Source organism: Chenopodium album, chromosome 9 (genome assembly GCF_948465745.1).
Source record: "Chenopodium album chromosome 9, dcCheAlbu1.1, whole genome shotgun sequence".
NCBI classification, from domain to species: domain Eukaryota; kingdom Viridiplantae; phylum Streptophyta; class Magnoliopsida; order Caryophyllales; family Amaranthaceae; genus Chenopodium; species Chenopodium album.
In genome coordinates this window covers 15,349,724-15,370,104 of record NC_137842.1, presented here as the reverse complement: position 1 = coordinate 15,370,104, position 20,381 = coordinate 15,349,724, and the positions used below count along the sequence as shown (strand labels likewise).

Here is a 20,381-nt window from a genome sequence, read left to right as displayed (position 1 = left end):
GTTTTGCAGGTATCGGCGTTACAAGAGTGATTTAGGATCGTAGAACGTTCTGAATCATTCTCCGTCCCTATTGATACTTTGACTTTTGTTTTCGAAACTTGCGTTTCTCCAAACTCAGTCAAAGTGGGGGCTTCTGTAGACACCCATTTGTGTCTCCCTAAAACCAAACCCAGTGATGAGTACCTTTCACGTCGAATCATAATCGAATGAAGTGAAAGTTTGGAAAGTTTATTGTTGTAGAAAGTTTTAATTTCTTTTCTCTTCTCTCTATTTTTGAAAACTTATTTTAATAAAACATCCAATCCAGTTTGTTTGGTCCATGATATGGTTCCAATAGTAGTGTAGTTGGATGGGGTTTGAAAAGACCTTTCCAACAATATATTATAAGCCCAATTCCGATGAATATTGAGGAAGTTATGGCCAAATTACTGAACTGGGCCCGGTTTGAGCCTTATGTGCGGCCCAATGATCTAGAGGAGGGCCTAATATGGATTTATCATTCCTAATGCAATTAGGAATGGTTTTAGTCTTCTAGAAGGTTCTTTTCATTCCTAATTCAATTAGCATTGATAAATTGACTTTTGTTGACTTTTTAGAGTTTTAATTAGAATCAAAGAACATTTTTGAGGAAAAATACGATTTTATCCTCCTGTACGGAAATTTCTATCTGATTTTGAGAAAACGCGTGAATTTCTGAATCAGCGCCAAACGCCAGCTGTAGCGCCTGGCGCTAGCATTGACGCCTGGCGCTAATATTGGCGTCTGGCGCCAATAGCTAGCCAGCGTTGGCGCTAATCCAATTTTATTTGCGTCAGAACTCTGTTTTTGATATTTTATCTTTGGGCTGATTTTCTTTATAAATAGTCTCGTAAAAACTCCGTTTTCATTCATCTACAATCAATTTTCATCTACAATCACCAACTCTCATCAAGATTCTCTTGATTACTCTCTCTTTCTCTTTTCGAAACTAGTTTTTTCTCAAATATAAACATTCCGCATTCATTAGCACTAGACACACCTAGCCATATTTGAAGTTGCCTTTGCCCTAGACGTGAAAGGTTTAATTTCTGAGGGTTTGGTCCCAAATCTCTATTTCAATTATTATTTAATTTAATTGTTTTGTTTATTTTCCTTGAAGTTACTAACGTGTGTATTTTGTTATTAGAAAGAGGTACGAGGCATCAAAGTAAGTATTTTAATGGTTTTAATTGATATTATGATATAGAGTTCATGTTTAGGTTGTTATTATGATATTCCTAGTATCATGACTAGGGTAACTTTAATACCAAGTACGATTGTTATGATGCCTTTTATGTTCTTCCTAATATTTATGATATTAGTATCATGTTAGGGTTAAAGTTTTGATCTTTGATGTTTAGTGACATTCTAGGATTTGTTATTAATCTTGTTAGTATCATGCCTAGGATCTTGCTATTATTGTGCTTTAACATGATTCATGATTATTTTTATAATTGTTTTGATTATGATTATAATTTTATGATTGTTATAATTATTATTATGATGATTATTTATTATGTTGCTTGATATTTATTCTTATTGCTTGATCACACCTTTTATGCATGCTTAAAGGGAATTTGGTACTTGTAATCACGCTTATATAAGATAATTAATAATCTTGTTTAGGGTTAATTTGATTATAATTCAAGTGATCGTCAATAATAGATTTATTTGTGCATTAATATTCAACCACCATAGATAAACAGGTTTAGGGTAATCCTATTGATTGCATGTTAGTCAGAAAGCGCACATGAATACGATCAGAATAAAGTAGAGGCCTATTATTATGGCTAGTTCAATCTCTTTTAGGTTGGATTTGTACCTTCATCCCCGAACCCTATTTGGTTCAAGACCTTATGGAGTTGACGATCTCTTGGATCGTTAAGGGGTGTAACCTTCACCTCGTGAACGGTTTACAAGTTCCTAAAAAACTTGTTGGCGACTCTTTTGCTCTATCTTCTTTCCCTTTGGACGCCACCGTACTTTAGTGTATGATCACAGTGTAGGGGATTATAGGTACTACGCAGCGGAAATAAACATGAATCATATTCATATAGCACCTAACCAAGGATCTCATGCATAACACATAAAGAGTAAGAATAATACCTTTGAAGCGTGATTCCACAAGTGATCGAGCAAGAACAATAAGGAGAACAAGAACCCCACGTGTGATTCCTCTACTTAGTCCACGAGCACGGATTAAACCTCCACTAATGCTAGTTAGTTGTGACTGAACGCTTCAATCAACCTTCAACGGAGATCCGAGTCACGAACACACCACACCACCACCCACACGCCACCACACGCGCCGCCCACAAGGGAGAGCCGTACGGACAGGGAGGAGAGAGAGTGAGGGCCGAATAGGGAGAGAGAGAATTAGGGTTTTGGGATGCTTGGTTGCTTGTGTGACAATTTACTGTATGTCAATTGTTCTATCTTGCAACTCTAGGCATGGTTTATATTTATAGATCATATCTAGAAATAAAACCATGTCCTGTCCAAAACCCATTAGACTCTTCTAATTCTCCAAGCCCAAATATCAATGTGGTATGTCATGAACTCATGAGGCCCAATAATGGGCCTCTAACTTGTTTAACCCAATACTCTTATGTGTGACCTTGTAGGATCCATTCTATAAGGCTTTGGGCCATTAAGCTAGCCCAAAGATCAATTGTCATATCTAGCACCAAACATTGACGACCCTATAGAATGAACTTATTATCTCCATAATAGTGATCCTTGATATATCTAGTAATTGCACTTATATATCGAAGACATAATTCCTTCAATCTCCCACTTGTCTGAGACAAGTGTGCAATATTCAAATTCCTTAAGTCAATGTGTGTCGATTTGATAATATGATTACATCTCATGCCGTGATCATATCAGTCCACAAATATTTTCTTGAAAACTGAGTGAGAATTACAAAACAAATGATTACTATGTAATCCATTTGAGCACGGCCATGCATTTTTCTGAATTCTCCCTCTTCAAGAGGCCAAGACACATTCCTAATTAAATAGGTAGACTCAATTCAATCTTGTGGCAACCAAGGCTCCCACTCAATTTCTGAAATAACCGGGAAACACCCTTTATAATCTCCAGTTACGGGCAGACGTTTGAGTGTACCACAGCTATAACATCCATTGAATGAATTCAATGTTCCACTCATGTCAAAGGAATCCACTAATATATCCGGAAGTTCTATACTTGAACTTCAAAGTAGGTCTATAGTTCGATCATGCATCATTCATGCATATCCATGTGATTGACCGAGCCTCACTATGCTCCTATAGCCCATGAAACTGCGATATCCAATCAATCTTACATGCTAGTCCATTATTAGAAATCATTTATGTCCAATTTAATGATTCTAAACTAGGAACTTTAAATAATATATGGATTTTGTTCACCTGTGGGGTTTCATTCACCAGGTCATCAACCTGATGAGCCCATCAATCCATAATCATTTTGGACATTTTATTTAATATTGAAAACCATCATTAAATAAGAGAAATAATAAAATTTCTAATTAAACATAATTCTGCAAATGAATGTATTACATATGTAACTTATTTTTCTCCAAAAATAAATACAACTTCTAATTACATCATTTGCCTCAATCCAGATTCACTAGCATGTTTCTCATGCTTTGGAAGTGGAAGGGGTTTAGTAAGTGGATCAGCAATGTTCTCATCCGTATGAATTTTGCACATCTTGACATCTCCTCTGTCAACGATCTCTCGAATGAGGTAATATTTCCTCTCTACATGTTTTGATTTGAAGTGTGACCTAGGCTCCTTTGACTGAGCAATGGCGCCATTATTATCACAATACAACTCGATTCCCTTTTGAGCACTTGGTATAATATCCAGCTCAGTTAGGAACTTCTTAATCCAAACTGCTTCCTTAGCTGCTTCAACAGCAGCTAAATATTCTGATTCTGTTGTAGAGTCTGCGACAGTGCTTTGCTTCGAACTCTTCCAGCTCACTGCTCCTCCATTCAGACAGAAAATGTATCCAGATTGTGATCTGAAATCATCTCTATCTGTTTGGAAATTCGCATCAGTATAACCTTTGACAACCAACTCATTTTCGCCACCATATACTAGAAACATTCCTTTAGCCCTTCTCAAGTACTTAAGGATGTTCTTGGCAGCTTTCCAGTGTGCTTCTCCTAGATTTGCCTGAAACCTGCTACACATACTCAGAGCATATGCAAGATCCGGCCTCGTACATATCATGGCATACATGATTGACCCTATTGCCGAAGCATAAGGTTTATCAACAATACGTCTCATCTCTTCTAGCGTGTTAGGGCATTGAGATTTACTGAGCGTAATGCCATGAGACATGGGGAGAAATCCTCTCTTAGAGTCTTTCATGGAATACCTATCAAGAACCTTATCAATATAAGTTTCTTGACTTAATCCAATCATCCTTCGAGATCTATCTCAATGTATCTTGATCCCCAATATGTATTCAGCCTCTCCTAAGTCCTTCATGGAAAAACAACTCTTCAACCATTCCTTGACTAACTCAAGCATTGGTATGTCATTTCCCATGAGTAGTATGTCATCTACATACAAGACTAGGAAGACAATGCTGCTCCCACTAGACTTCTTGTATACACAAGGTTCCTCTTCACTTTTGATAAAATCAAACTATTTGATTGCTTTATCAAAACGAAGATTCCAACTCCTGGATGCTTGCTTCAATCCATAAATTGATTTCTGAAGTTTTCATACCTTTCTAGGATTTTCTGGATCTTCAAAACCCTCAGGTTGTATCATATACACTTCCTCCGTCAAGAACCCATTCAAGAAGGCGGTTTTGACATCCATCTGCCAAATTTCGTAATCGAAAAATGCAGCAATCGCTAGAAGTATCCGAACGGACTTAAGCATGGCTACTTGGGAAAAGTTCTCATCATAGTCAATACCATGAACCTGTCTGTATCCTTTCGCAACCAGTCTTGCTTTATGGATGTAGGCATTTCCATCCTTGTCTGTTTTAATTTTGTAAACCCATTTGCAACCAATAGGTTTTACCCCATCAGGCAAGTCAACTAGGGTCCACACTTCATTTTCAGACATTGATTCCATTTCGGATTTCATGGCCTCAAGCCATTTATCTGAGTTGGGGCTCGCCAAAGCTTGCTTGTAGGTTGTGGGTTCTTCATTCTCCAATAAGAAGATTTTAGAATCCTCAGTTATCAGAACCTCAACAAACTGTTTGTTTCTGATCCTGGCAGACCTACGTGGGGTAGGAGCAACAATAGAAATATTCTCTCCAACTCTTTGAAGATTTTCGCAAGAACTAGGTTCAAGTGGGACGATAGGAGTCTCGCTAGTCGATTTAGCTTGCTCCGACGCATGATTAATCGACTCATGCGCCCTCGCCTCTGATGTGGTGTTATCCACATCCATTTGTTGCTCGTCTCGAATTTCTTCGAGAACCACTTTAATCCCACTTGGCTTTCTAGATAGGAATTCCTTTTCTAGAAAGACACCATCGCGAGCAACAAACACTTTGTTATCTTCGCGATTGTAGAAGTAATACCCTTTTGTTTCTTTTGGATAGCCCACAAAGAAACACTTGTCTGATTTAGGTTGTAGTTTATCACCTTGTAAACGTTTTACATAGGCTTCACAACCCCAAATCTTGAGATAAGACAACTTTGGAACTTTTCCGGTCCATATCTCATATGGTGTCTTCTCAACTGCTTTGGACGGGCTTCTGTTTAGTACTGTGGCAGCTGTTTCTAATGCATATCCCCAAAATGATATGTGAAGATCAGTAAAGCTCATCATGGACCTCACCATATCAAGTAAAGTCCTGTTCCTCCTTTCTGACACACCATTCAACTGTGGCGTTCCTGGAGGAGTTAATTGTGAAATTATTCCACAATTAATCAGATGTTCATCAAATTCTTGGGTTAAATATTCACCACCACGATCTGATCGTAACGCTTTAATTGTTTTCCCAAGTTGGTTTTGTACCTCATTCTGGAATTCTTTGAACTTTTCAAAGGATTCCGATTTGTTCTTCATTAAGTAGACATAACCATATCTACTTAAATCATCAGTAAAAGTGATGAAGTAGTTAAACCCACCCCTTGCTTTTGAACTCGTCGGTCCACACACATCCGTATGTATGAGTCCCAAAAGATCACTAGCTCTTTCACCTATACCCATGAAGGGTGACTTAGTCATTTTCCCAAGCAAGCATGACTCACAATTTTCAAATGATTCATAATCAAATGAAGAAAGAAGTCCATCCTTGTGTAATTTCTGGATGCGCTTTTGGTTGATGTGACCAAGCCTACAATGCCATAGGTAAGTTGGGTTTGAACCATCTGTTTTCTGCCTTTTATGATCAATATTGTAGACATGGGTTGTATATTCTAATACATACAAACCATTAATTAATTTGGCGTTGGCATATAACATATTTTCTTTCGAAATAAAACAACACTTGTCTCTTATTTCAAATGAAAATCCTTCAGAATCTAAAACAGGAACTGAAATAATGTTTTTAGTTATTGTTGGTACATAATAACAATTATTAAGCACCAAAATAAGTCCAGAGGGAAGTCTTAAATGATAGCTTCCAATAGCAAGTGCAGCAACTTTTGCTCCATTTCCTACTCGAAGCGTTACTTCCCCTTTTGCCAACTTCTTACTTTCTTTCAAGCCCTGCACGTTATGAATGATATGAGCACCACATCCGGTATCAAATACCCAAGTGAAAGATGAAGTAAGATTAATTTCTACAACGAAAACATCAAGTAACTCTTTACCTTCAGTTTTCACTGGTGTATAGTGGGGACACCCTGGTGTATGGCATGGCCAACTACCGCAAAAGAAGCATTCGCTTCCTCTCCTCTTCAGAAACTCCTCAGCATGGTTAAGCAACAGATTGATCAATGTCACCGAAGATCCCTCATCATTATGAGTGAGCTTGACAATGTCAAAACCATCATGGAGTGAGAACAAAATAATATCATGAGCAGAGTCATCATCGATCGGTTTCCCAAGGACATCCATTTGATTGAACATTTCAATAAATTCCCTTACATGGGCCCTTACTGACTGACCAGGCATGAGTCTTTTAGCCATTATTTTACAATGGACATTGTAAGCCTCATACCTTACACTGTCAGTCCAGGAATAGTAAATGAGTAAATATGAGGGATCGAGTTAACGACCTCTCTTACATTTTGATCATTTATGCCTCCACTGCCTAGTGCTCCTATGCCACCTCGACAGATAGCACGAAGACATTTGTACAATATGGTTAGCTCATAGTGCCTGAATCTTCTTTTCCAACAAGTTGGAATAGATTCTAAAATGATGATAGGTTGTCGTACACCTGTCAAAAATAAATTCCTAACAAAACCAACTAACAATGTAGTAGGGTAAGTAGGGTCGAATCCACAGGGAGATGATATTAATCTAACCTCTAAGAAATTGGAGAAACTAACCTATGTCACGAAATTCAGATAGAAAAGTAGTCTAAATTAAAAAAAAAGAAATAAAACAATTAATAAAAAGACCTAGGGTTATGGTTCACCATGTTTATATTTCTAAATCTATCAAGCATCAATAACAATTCAATCAATCAATTATCTAGAGCAATTGTTAAGCCTACGGTCGGGTCTTAATGCTCTCAATTCAACATATGTAGTTCGGTCGCTAACATAATCAGAATTGCTAATTGTAGGTAAGCCTCTAAAAGTAAGATCTTTCGATTTAAACTCTTATTAACATGAATTAATCATACAATTGATCAGGTTGCAAGATTAACAATAAAACACTATCAATTAGAGAAATCAATAATCAAAATATTAATAATATCAATCAAGATTCATAGTATAAACATGGATTCCCAAACCCTAGAAATAAAACTACTCAAACATGGAAGAAATAATAAAAACTAGATCTAAGGAATAAAACATAATTAAAAGCAAGAAAATAGAAATAAAATACCTCAATGAATTAAAATAGTAAACCCAAGAATCATCCATGGAAGAATCCATGGAGATGCCATGAGAAACTAGGGTTCAAGAGAAAACTCAAAAGAACGTAAAATAAAAAGTAATAAAAGGCATAAGGGAAAAATAATATCCCTTGAGTATTTATATTATCCTAAAACTAATCTAAAAATAAATAAAGAAAAGAAATAAGAAAATAATAAATATATAAGTTGAATTATTATTGGATGATAGAAGATGACGTGGTATAAAACCGCAAGAGAAGTCGAGAACACGAGCTACACGTGGCTGCTTTGGCTGCTCGTCAGAACCCGCGGCCGCAGGGTGGTTCCCGCGCCCTGGCAGTGGCGGCAGCAGCCTTCGAGTGGGCGCGGGACAGACCCGCGGCAAGATCCCGCGGGTGGCTGACTGCAACGTCTGGATTCAAATGCTCATAACTTCTCTTCTAGGAAGCTTCTCGGGGCGTGTGACCTATCATTAGAAAGCTCTTCAAGTCTAGTTTCTAATAAAACTTGAATCACTTCAATCCGATCAGTAGAACTCGAGTTATGATCAAAAGAGTGGACAAAGGTCAGTTTTGCCACTTTGTAAAACATCGTTTAACTTCGTTTCTAACTCAAATTCATTTCAGTAAAGTACATATCAACCCTTGTGAATGATATATCCATTCCTCATGCATATAAATCTCAAAATCAACATCCATGAACATGGGATCTCCAATTAATAAACTCAATTCATCGGCTTCCATCCAAATATCATCCGAATCAACTCCAAACACTATGAAAGCGTCCAAATGTCTATCAAATTACCTGAAACATTAAGAAAAACACAAACGGAGCGTAATAGAGTACAAAACAAACAATTTATGTATTTACGACCTAAAAAGCGACTAAAAGACGTAAAAAGCAACTATAAACTTAGCATAAACGTGCCTATAAATCCTATATAAATGTGATTCATCAAATGAGCTCTCTGATTTTCTCTGCAGCTGAAACAATTTCAGCATGCCTTTCAGCTCCATACTTTTCTGTGTATTTGCTCTCAACAGGAATGCATAAACGAGATTCAAGCCCATGGCTTGTGAGAACATTTCTCAACTCCTTTTCCCATTCCCTGAAGTTTCTGAGATTCAGCCTTAAGTTAAGTTTCATTGGTAAAATTGTGTTGTCGTATAAGTTATTCATCTACAAACAAAAACAAAACGAGGCAAAATTCAATAATTATGTTTAATAAACTTTTAAAGTACCATAAGCGATTATAATACTGGTAACTTTAAAACATTCATTCAATTTAATTGATCCCTATTGAATAAAATGATTCCAAGATCCTTTATTTGTGCAATAATTGACCGAACTTTGGCCCTACCATCAACTATTACATTTTCAAGGTGAGTAAACTCTTTACTGATTACAACTCTTTGTAATTCTTGGTTAAATAATTAACCATCACATGTTTAATTATTACCCTTAGCTTCAAGGTTCTAAACTCTTTAGGTAACCTTGTTGAGTGTAACCAATCAAAAGTGTAAAATTTGTTTTACCCCCACTCCCCTAAGATATAATATGACACCCTGCTTTGGCATGACCCATCATAAATATCAAAGGTTTCATCGGGTTTTTGATTGGAAAAATTACCTCAATATTGCTGGGACCTAGATTCATTATGTTGTGATTATTTAGTGAACTCTAGCGCATCATCAAACAACATAAATAAAATCTAACATGCATAATCTACTAATGCATAAATAAAACATGACATAGTATGGCCCCTTAATCCTAAGAAAACTAATAAAGCAAAAGCTCCCACTTGAACCTTCATGGATCTCATCCATCTTGCTCCTTTGGGCCTCCACTCCATTGATTCTTGGATTAACTGCAACCTGTAATTCTATTCTATTCTATCTACTACTTAAATAAAATGAAATAAATTACAAAAATACTTAACGGTACGCAGACCGTATTTAGATTACAAAAATACGAAACGATGCGCAGATCGTATTTAGAATCTATGGGCCATACTAGTCTATATAGCAATATATAACATCATATATTATAAAATGCCATATAATAAATCACTCATCATGCTTTCCTAAACTACAACATCGAATGTTCACAGTAAAGGAAACATGGCTCCTAAAATATCTCATATTTTAACTAATTACTGTAATTAGATAATATCATATATTATTCATGACCAATTATAAAATATCATATATTTCAAGTTAGGTATGAGATAGAATCAAATCTTATTTTTAATTATGGAAGATAAATCATATTTATCTTCCATGATTATCCTAACTTTTAGGAGATTCTATCCTAATTACTTGCCAATCACATATTTTAAATCAATTAATATCCTAAAATAATTATGGGATAATCATATTATTTAATCAATTACTATCCAAATAGAATCTTTTGCTCCATAATTATCCTATCTTAACAAAATTAACAACTTTAATTTTGTTAATTATCTTTTCAAAATCAAAACTTATCTTTTAATTTTTAATTTTGAAAACTGATTTTATTCAAAATAAAATAAAATAAAATAAAATAATTTTTTTTTTTATTTTGAAAACCCGCGTCAGCCACCGTGGTGTGGCCAGCCGAAGCCGACCACGGTGGCCGCACACCTTGCGGTGTACGCTGCCCCTGCAGCGACGCCCGGACAGCAGCAGCAACACACACATCGGGGTGGTGCACTGCTGCGCTGCCCCCTTGACTGACCCGTGCCCAGCCCGCCCTCCCTCCTGGACCACCACCGGTGCGGCAGTCGCCGTGGCTGCGCCACCCAGCCGCGGCTGCCATACCTCAATTCTTTTTTTTTTTTTGATTTTTTTTTAATTTAAAACAAAACAAATTTATTAAAATTAAAATTAGTGTGGTCCATCCAATTTTAAAATTAAATCATATTCAATTTTAAAATTAGGGTTCTTCATGAATTTAATCCCAATTCAATTTAACTTTTAAATTAAATAGGTTGATCATGAAAAATTCATAATTTATCATGAAATCAATTAGATTAAATTCTTTAAACATAAAATTTTCGAATTAAATCAAAATCAAAACACAAATTTCATAAATTAGGATTCTTGATTTCGAAATTTTCGAAATATTAAAGAGGGGGGGGGGGTTCGAATTTTTTTGAACTTGATAGGGCAATTTTCGGATCTTTTTAGGGCTAATATGGATCAAATTAAACACCTTTAATGATTCTATATTGTTAAATCACATTTAATATAATAATTGACCCATAATTAAATTATTCTCCCTCCTAATTGAATTAAAATTGTGGATCAACAAAGGTTTAATACTCAATATATGTAATTGCAAGAGGCTAACTGATACCACTATAGGGGATTATAGGTACTACGCAGCGGAAATAAACATGAATCATATTCATATAGCACCTAACCAAGGATCTCATGCATAACACATAAAGAGTAAGAATTGAATAATACCTTTGAAGCGTGATTCCACAAGTGATCGAGCAAGAACAATAAGGAGAACAAGAACCCCACGTGTGATTCCTCTACTTAGTCCACGAGCACGGATTAAACCTCCACTAATGCTAGTTAGTTGTGACTGAACGCTTCAATCAACCTTCAACGGAGATCCGAGTCACGAACACACCACACCACCACCCACGCGCCACCACACGCGCCGCCCACAAGGGAGAGCCGTACGGACAGGGAGGAGAGAGAGTGAGGGTCGAATAGGGAGAGAGAGAATTAGGGTTTTGGGATGCTTGGTTTCTTGTGTGACAATTTACTGTATGTCAATTGTTCTATCTTGCAACCCTAGGCATGGTTTATATTTATAGATCATATCTAGAAATAAAACCATGTCCTGTCCAAAACCCATTAGACTCTTCTAATTCTCCAAGCCCAAATATCAATGTGGTATGTCATGAACTTATGAGGCCCAATAATGGTCCTCTAACTTGTTTAACCCAATACTCTTATGTGTGACCTTGTAGGATCCATTCTATAAGGCTTTGGGCCATTAAGCTAGCCCAAAGATCAATTGTCATATCTAGCACCAAACATTGACGACCCTATAGAATGAACTTATTATCTCCATAATAGTGATCCTTGATATATCTAGTAATTGCACTTATCGAAGACATAATTCCTTCACACAGTGGGGTTCAAGCTAGGGGATTAACGCTTGAAATATTCCCTACACAGCCATTAGTCAGTAAGGGCGTTCGTGAATTTATGCATAACTAAGGAACCTTTGATGAATTTCAAAATTATTGAGGGTATTTCATAATTAATGAAAAATTCAATGGCGTTTCATAGAAATACTGTAAATAAAAACAAGGTTAACCAATTACAATAATCACACATTAAGCTAAACTAAAGCACTAAATGTAGTAGAAATTTCTTTCATTAGCCCTTGATTGTTGAGATAGATTTACTGAAACACTTAAGAACTCTTTGCATAATTTCCTTATCAGAGTTTTAGGAAAAATTATCACAATTAAAATATATACTCGCTTACGTGGTGACAAAAGTATTCGAGATGTATGTTCCCTTGAAAATCCGTAAGGTTGCATTTGGATACACATAATTCATTTCAAATAACTGGTTTCAAATTCAAAATTTGAAATTTCATAATTCAATTTGAAATTAGAAATGATGTTTGGAGGTAAGTAGAATTTGTAAGGATGGAATAAAAAATTTTAATGTCCATAGTATCACTTATTAGACTTGTAATGGATAATTTATTAAAGCAAATTAATAAAGGGAAAAAAAATCAAATTAAACTAGTAATATCCTCTGATTATATTTGATTTAGAAGGAAATAAAGCCCCAAACCAAAAAATTACCAAAAAATTTTAAAATAGATAAAGTCCCCTAAATTTAGTCTTTCAATGATGGAGACTTTGGGAGTGATGTTTGTATGTGTAGCACAATATCACCATGTTCTTCGAGCATTCAAATTGTTCGAATTAAATTTTCGGGAGATAATGTGATATTTTCTAATAAAAAATGATTTTTGAAATGAATCTCCCTGTTTATATAAAGTGGATAATATTTAAAATTCTAATTAAAATTACAAACCCTAAATTTTGCCCCAAAATTAATACTTGGATAGAAAATAATAATTCAGATGAAATCAAAAGCTTAAACTTGAAATGTACATCAGATCGAACTAATACCTTATAAACATCAAGGCTTGTTTTTAATAATCATCAAAATTATGGGTTTTTGCGGAAATTAAGTGACGAAACACTACCTTAACAATTACGATCAATGATTATGGATAAGGATTATCGCAGTGGCAAAGCGACGATGGTAACAAAGGTAGAGTTTTGATGGTTGGTTCAGTCTATCGGTGGTTCAAGAGAGAGGAGGAGAGCAGGAGAAGAGAGTACATAAGAGAGGAGAATTTGTTGGGTTGAGGAGAGAGAAGGAGAAGACAGTATGTGAGAGAGGAGAGCGAATTTGAAATGACAAAATTTTGGGTTGGATTTAAAATTTTGAAAGATTGACTAATTTTTTAAAAATGCATGAAATTGGACAGATTCTAAATCCAAATTCTTGGGCTAGCCAAATATTATATTTGCCCCAATTCTAGCATTTCAAATGAAATGTTCGTTTCCAAACAAGCCATAATAGATAGTGAAGATACCAATAAAAGAGTGGAATTGGGAACAAATAAAAAGTAATTTGGACCATACTTTTGCAAAGACAAAATTTTGTTCTTCTATTTTTCAAATTATTGCTCATCAACTTCTATAACTTTTTTTTTTCTTTGGTAAGTTTAGTGGAAGATATAAGGGTACGAATGGAATCTCGTCAAAATAACCTTTATTTTACCGTATGAGCTAAAAAAAATGGTAATGAGACAGAGATGCCAAAAGTTACTTTAAATGCATTTTTTCAATCGTGGTAATGCCTTAAGTACCTTAAATGAATACTTGTTAACTAGATAAGTAACCTTATCCATTCTAAGATCATTCACTCTTATATTTGAAAGTCAAGATCTTTCATTATCATTTTTGCAAGACTTCGTGGAAAACAATTCATTTCGAAGAGATGTACAGTATCATCATCTAACTTCAGTTATGACTGATGACTAAGTCAGGCTAACTTGAGTCAGGTTGATATTACCTTATGTCCGAATGTCCCTATCCACCCCGATAAAAATAATCCAAATCAAAATTAAAAAAATAAAAAAAGGAAGGAAATGACAAAGAAAGAAAGAACAAACAATGAATACGATGCCCAAGTCCATAGGGGACACATCATTTGCAACCCTTGGTTTTGTACTCCCTTCCCTTCATACACTCCACATTCCACATTCCCTCCTTTCTTTCTATCATCTCTCTCCTCTCATCCCACCATCCTTTTTATTGTCCTTCTATAATTATACTACTATATTAATCAATTATTTTTCAATTAAAAAAAAGTGTTTTTTTTTAAAAAAAAAAATAAATTATTTGATTACTTACAGCCTCATGTCTGTCAATTAAAGCTGATGAATGTTTATGGTTGAAAAATTAGAGGGAATGAATGCTGTAATTGATCATGATGATGATTCTGAAGATTCCTCTGATTATGTTGAGCGTGATCCCACTGGAAGATATGGAAGAGTATGTCCCCCTAATTTGATGATTTTTTTTCATTTTTTTGATTAATTAATGCCATTTTAATTAATTAATTAATTGATTTTTCTGTATTTTTTTTTCCTGCAGTATAATGAAATTCTGGGCAAAGGGTCTTCAAAGATAGTGTAAGCAATCAACTTTTTTTTTTTTTTTTTTCTTTTTTCTGGGATTGTTTTATTTTAATCTTAGTTATGCAAAAAAAAACAATTTTTTTTTCAAGAATTTGAGCTTGATTTGCATATGTTCTAATCTGGGTCTTTTTCGATTGTCAAGAATTGTAGCTTTAATTTGCCAATTTTTGTAAAAAAAACTCAATTTTGGAATTTGGGTAATTTTAATTGTCCAGATATTGAGCTTAATTTGCATTTTATTTCATTGGGTATTTCTCATTTGTTAATAATTGAGCTTAATCAGCCAAAAAAAAAAAAATAAATAAAAATCATTCTGGAAATTGGGGTTTCTTGCATTAACTTGAGCTTATCTACAATTTTATTTAATTGGGTAAGTTGTTTTGGTCAAGATTTTGTATTTAATTTGCAAAAACATTTAAAATAAATCCAATTCAAGATATTTAATAATTATTCTCTGCATTTTCCTAAAAAGAATGTTTCCTTTTGCGTTGATTTTTTGCAGGTACAAAGGGTTTGATGAATATAATGGAACTGAAGTGGCATGGAATCAAGTTAAGCTTACAGATTTTCTGCAAAGACCTGAAGATCTTGAAAGGCTTTACAGTGAAATCCATTTACTCAAAACCTTAAAACATAAAAATATTATGAAGTTTTATACTTCTTGGGTTGACATTAACAACAGGAACATCAATTTTGTCACTGAAATGTTCACCTCTGGTACTCTCAGACAGTAAGTTTCTTACTTCTACGGATTCAATTTTATTTAGTCAATTATATCAAATCATATCATATTCCAATGCTTATCTACTAGTCTTTTCATTTGGATGGATGTCGTCATGAATTCAAATTACACTATCGGCGGGACTATTAATTCTAGTCTTTCGATTTTTTGCTTCATATGTGCTGTTTTTACCTATGTGGTAAATTTTTAATTGTTGTTGGTGGATATGTTTGATGATAGGTATAGGGTGAAGCATAAGAAGGTTAATATTAGAGCAGTAAAACATTGGTGTAGGCAGATCCTAGAAGGGTTATTGTATCTTCATAGTCATAACCCGCCGGTGATACATAGAGATCTCAAATGCGATAACATTTTCATTAATGGGAATCAAGGTGAAGTCAAGATTGGAGATCTTGGCCTAGCTGCCATACTCAGGAAATCCCATGCGGCCCGTTGTGTTGGTAAGTTTGAGCTGTACTCTTAATTATTGAAATTGTCTTGGATGGTAATTATAATTTTTTAATTATGGTATATAGTATTGTCAATGCAATGATTGCCCTTTTTGTCTAATAATGGCTTCATTATTTCTCAAAAATAATAGCGACTGCTATTATTCATACATTTGTTTATAGCAGATTTCACATACTACCTTATTCAAATAGTGCTGATCATTGTTCTTGCTATTGGGTGATTCCGGAGTCTCAATTAATAATTCACATGATGATTGATGGAAGGCGATTAGTTGTCTCTTTACTAATGCTACCAAATTATGCAAATGCTACATCTATTATTTCAGGTACGCCTGAATTCATGGCCCCAGAGGTTTATGCCGAGGAATACAATGAACTAGTTGACATCTACTCCTTTGGGATGTGTGTACTCGAAATGGTTACCTTTGATTATCCTTATAGTGAATGCACACACCCTGCTCAAATCTACAAGAAAGTAGTTTCTGTAAGAACCCAGGAACACCCTCTTATGTTTACTTCCGGACTAGTTTGTATTTTGAATTAATTTAATTAATTAGTGTATTTTTTTGTTATAGGGTAAAAAGCCAGATGCTCTTTACAAAGTGAAGAACCTGGAAGTGCGGCTCTTTGTTGATAAATGTTTAGCAACTGTTTCAACTAGATTATCTGCAAAGGAGCTACTAGAAGACCCATTTTTGCGATGTGATGATGACGGATATGATTTTAGGCCAATTGATTTTGACAAAATAAGTCCAATTGTTCAAATACCTTACCAAAATGACAGGAATAGTAGTAGTGGCTGTGACTATGCTGGCTACGAACCTGACCATGAACATGAGTACCAAACACTAGAGTTGGCAGCCAATGAAATTGAGCTATTTACTTTTCTTGAAGATGATGATCTGAAAGATATGGACATCAGCATCAAGGGGAAGAAAAGAGCAAATGGTGATATATTCTTAAGACTCAGAATCACTGATAAAGAAGGTAAGGGTTTTGACTTTTATTTTCTGTTTTGTCAAATAGCTGCTTTAGGAAGCTTATATGATTACTTATTTTCTTACAGGGCGAGTGCGAAATATCTACTTCCCTTTCGATGTTGAGACGGATACTGCTATGAGTGTTATGACGGAAATGGTTTCTGAGCTGAGTATAAAGGAAGATGACATGAAGAGAATAGCAGATATGATTGATTGCGAGATTGCTTCCTTAGTCCCTGACTGGAGGAAGAGTTCATATGTAGAAGAAGCTGCCGAGTGTGAAAGTGTAAACGAGGCTGTTGAATGTAAAAGCATAGACGAGGCCGCCGAGTGTGAAAGCGTAAATGAGGACAATGATCGTGTGACTGAGCATTTTTCTTTAGCAGATTATCTTTCCTTTGGCAGCCCCAGGCCCCGCAATCTCCAACTCCTTCGTTGTGCTAGTCATGGGTCAACATCTATGCGTGGACGTTTTGAGGAGATAACTTATCCATCCGAAGCTGATCCAACAGATTCTGGTGTGAAACTGAAAACAGAGACAGTGGGTCATCATCATCGACGGCCCAGCTTAAACTTCCATTTTGGTGAAACCTTTGAATCACAAGATCAATCAAGTTTAGAGAAAGATAAGAGGGCCACAATTACTTATATTCAAACTCAAACGCCTTATAACTCCCCCACAAGCTCCATTTTAGACGAGAGGGAGTATGAGAATGAGGCAATGAAGGAGCTTAGATGGCTGAAAACCAAGTATGAGATACAGCTAAGAGAACTGAATGATGAAAACTCCGGTGCAGATATGAAGACACGTTACTTAGCTGCAGAAAAGGACTACAATTTGAAAAGGAGCATGAAGATATCCTTTCATCCATTGGAAAGAGGATTAGATGTGAAAGATCTGAAGAAAGCATTGGAACAGCATTTTACGCCTCAATTTCCTTCAGCCTATGGTAAGAGGAAGATCCCCAATTTGCGCACTCGAATGCTTCAAAGTGAGTGTTGCAGCCCAGATAATATGGGGGCTGCTAACAACTATTATACGGGAGCAGCCATGCTTCCACATTCTCTTCAAAGAACAACTTCACTACCCGTTGATGCTTTAGACTTTTAAACCACCCATTATAAATTACCTCTTTTTCCTTGTGATTTTACTGTTAGTCTTGTACAATATTGTCTTCAGTAAACACTACAAAGTACATGCATTTTTTCCTCCCGTGGATGGAGAGATTCAATGATATATTCGAATTGTGAATATGTGATAATAATCTGATATGGACCTTCTCTTTGGAACTCTGTAACTTTTACATGTTTAGATAGATAAAAAAAAGTGTAATGTTGTCTATTACAGTAATATAACCTATTCTTTCATACTTCGTAGCATGCATGCTAAGATATTACAAGAAATTCTGTGCGTGTTGTTATCCAAGTACCTTCACATTTAGTACCACATCCGTATAGTTTGAGGATTTTTATTCCACTCCTACATTTCCCATATCTGTGATCTGCTCTGTATGTTACTATGTTAGAATAACTTAAATGGTAAATAGCCTCAATGGCTTCATAGATCTCGAACATTTGAATTTGTACTTGCAGGCTTGAAGTTAACCAATGTCTTCCATAAAATTGTGCTGATTTCATTTTCCACTAGCTCTCTTAGGACTACAAGGAAACACTAGTGTTAGTAATTATTTAGGAATAAAGCAGTGCTTGTTTAAATCCTAACTATTACTAGAAATATGGCATAAGCAGCAGAAGGTGGATGATTATGTTTTGCAATCCGATTTCCATTTTGCAGTAAGGAAGGTGGGAACTGGACTGATAAAAGTTGACAGCATCACTGTGGATGTAATCCCCGGTTTACATCTTGCCATACTACTACAATTTTGGTCTAAGGCTTATTGTTTGCACTCTGCACTTATCTTTCCTGAGACAGTGGAACTCTCGGATCAAATTGTGAACCAAGCCTGTATATCATCATTTCAAAGTTCATGTGCTGAAAATATTGTCTGCTTTGTTAATAAAATGAAAAGTCTTAGGTTTTCTTTGCAGAATTAGTTGTGAAATCTTGGTACATACATTATACCTATATACAAATACAACAGTGAGTAATTTTGTATTAGAGCTATATACAACAGTGAGTAAATTTGTATTAGAGCTTCAGTTATACTTCAATTTGATCTGAATATATAGTGTAGTATGTTGTCAGATCATGAGTTTCGAGGTTTACTTCAGTGTAGTATGTTTTCAGAACAGAAGTTTCGAGGTTTACTGCTGGCTTTTCTCTGCTTCGTTGGTCAGATATCACTAGGTTTGATTATAGTAACAATTACATATTTACAAATTACAATGGAGAATGGTGATGAAATTATATATGCAGCTTCTATCTGATACATTGATGCAGGAACTTCATGGTGGCGAGACCTTCTATTATCTGCTCGATGGCCTTTCCCCCTCTTCACCACCCACCCGCGACAGACAAAAAAAAAAAAAAAAAAAAAAAAAAAAAAAAGGGAAAAAAAGGATAATGCTTTGAATCTTAACGCAAAACTAATAAGCTGAGTGGATGCAATCAGGAAATCATATCGATATCAACACCATCTCGTACATTGATCTGTGCTTGATCGGTCATAGCTCATTACTTGAGCTTGACTTAGGTAATTAGCTACCTGATCCCAGAGGTATGCAAGCTTAGTCCGTTCTATTATCATTCCTAATTATATCAAGAGTTATTTTTCGTAATTAGACGAGTCTCTTCTGATTAGTTTGGCGTTTGCATTAGATATTTCTTTCTAGTTGAGATTAACATATCCAGGATTTCATTACTATCATCCTTGATATTTGGACTATTTGGTTATATACTTATATGTGAGGGTGATGGTCCAACCTACTCCAATGTTAGTTAGCCCAACATATGGCCCCTTGTTCATTACTGTGATGGAATACATGCAATGCCAGACAATTTGATCACTGTGTTTGATGTGATTTGAGCAGCTTAAAATTACATGGTCCAATGCAAAATTGACCTGATTTGATAGAATCCAACACACTTAAAACCAAATTGTAATTAGCTTGTTTGGCATCATTTTTTGTTTTCAGTTTTCTGTTTTTTTGAAAACCAAAAACCAAAAACAGGAAACAAGAAAAAGGTGTTTCCACTTTTCTGTTGTCAGTTTTCAAAATTTTCATGATTTTAATAAGTCCATATATTTTTTGAGTCATTATGTGACATATATAATACACTTTTAAAAAACAAAAAACCAAAAAACAGAAAACCACAGCGATGCCAAACGAACCCTTAATAATTCAAAACTAATTCGATTTGAAATTATACTACTAAAGTTGACCATAATCTAATAATTAATCCAACTTGAACCAAAATGATTTGATAAAAATAAAAATCAATATGATTATATAAATGACTCATTTGCTACCTCCTATGTTATTCAGGCT

General features: G+C 35.2%; 1 protein-coding gene across 1 annotated transcript; it reads left to right on the top strand.

The window, feature by feature from the left end:
• The first annotated feature begins 14,289 nt into the window (after positions 1-14,289).
• Positions 14,290-18,301, top strand: LOC145558426 (putative serine/threonine-protein kinase WNK9). Its single transcript, XM_081619667.1, has 7 exons — positions 14,290-14,614; positions 14,717-14,754; positions 15,263-15,490; positions 15,722-15,942; positions 16,278-16,435; positions 16,527-16,938; positions 17,018-18,301. Exons 1-7 carry the CDS (start codon positions 14,504-14,506, stop codon positions 18,040-18,042), a joined length of 2,193 nt encoding a protein of 730 aa, XP_081475793.1. The 5' UTR covers positions 14,290-14,503; the 3' UTR covers positions 18,043-18,301.
• The last annotated feature ends 2,080 nt before the right edge of the window (positions 18,302-20,381 follow it).

Coding starts and splice junctions, on each gene's coding strand:
- LOC145558426 (XM_081619667.1), top strand. CDS start 14,504: ATGTTTATGGTTGAAAAATTAGAGGGAATGAATGCTGTAATTGATCAT. Junction 14,615..14,716: donor CCACTGGAAGATATGGAAGA/GTATGTCCCCCT, acceptor TTTTTCCTGCAG/TATAATGAAATTCTGGGCAA. Junction 16,939..17,017: donor CAGAATCACTGATAAAGAAG/GTAAGGGTTTTG, acceptor ATTTTCTTACAG/GGCGAGTGCGAAATATCTAC.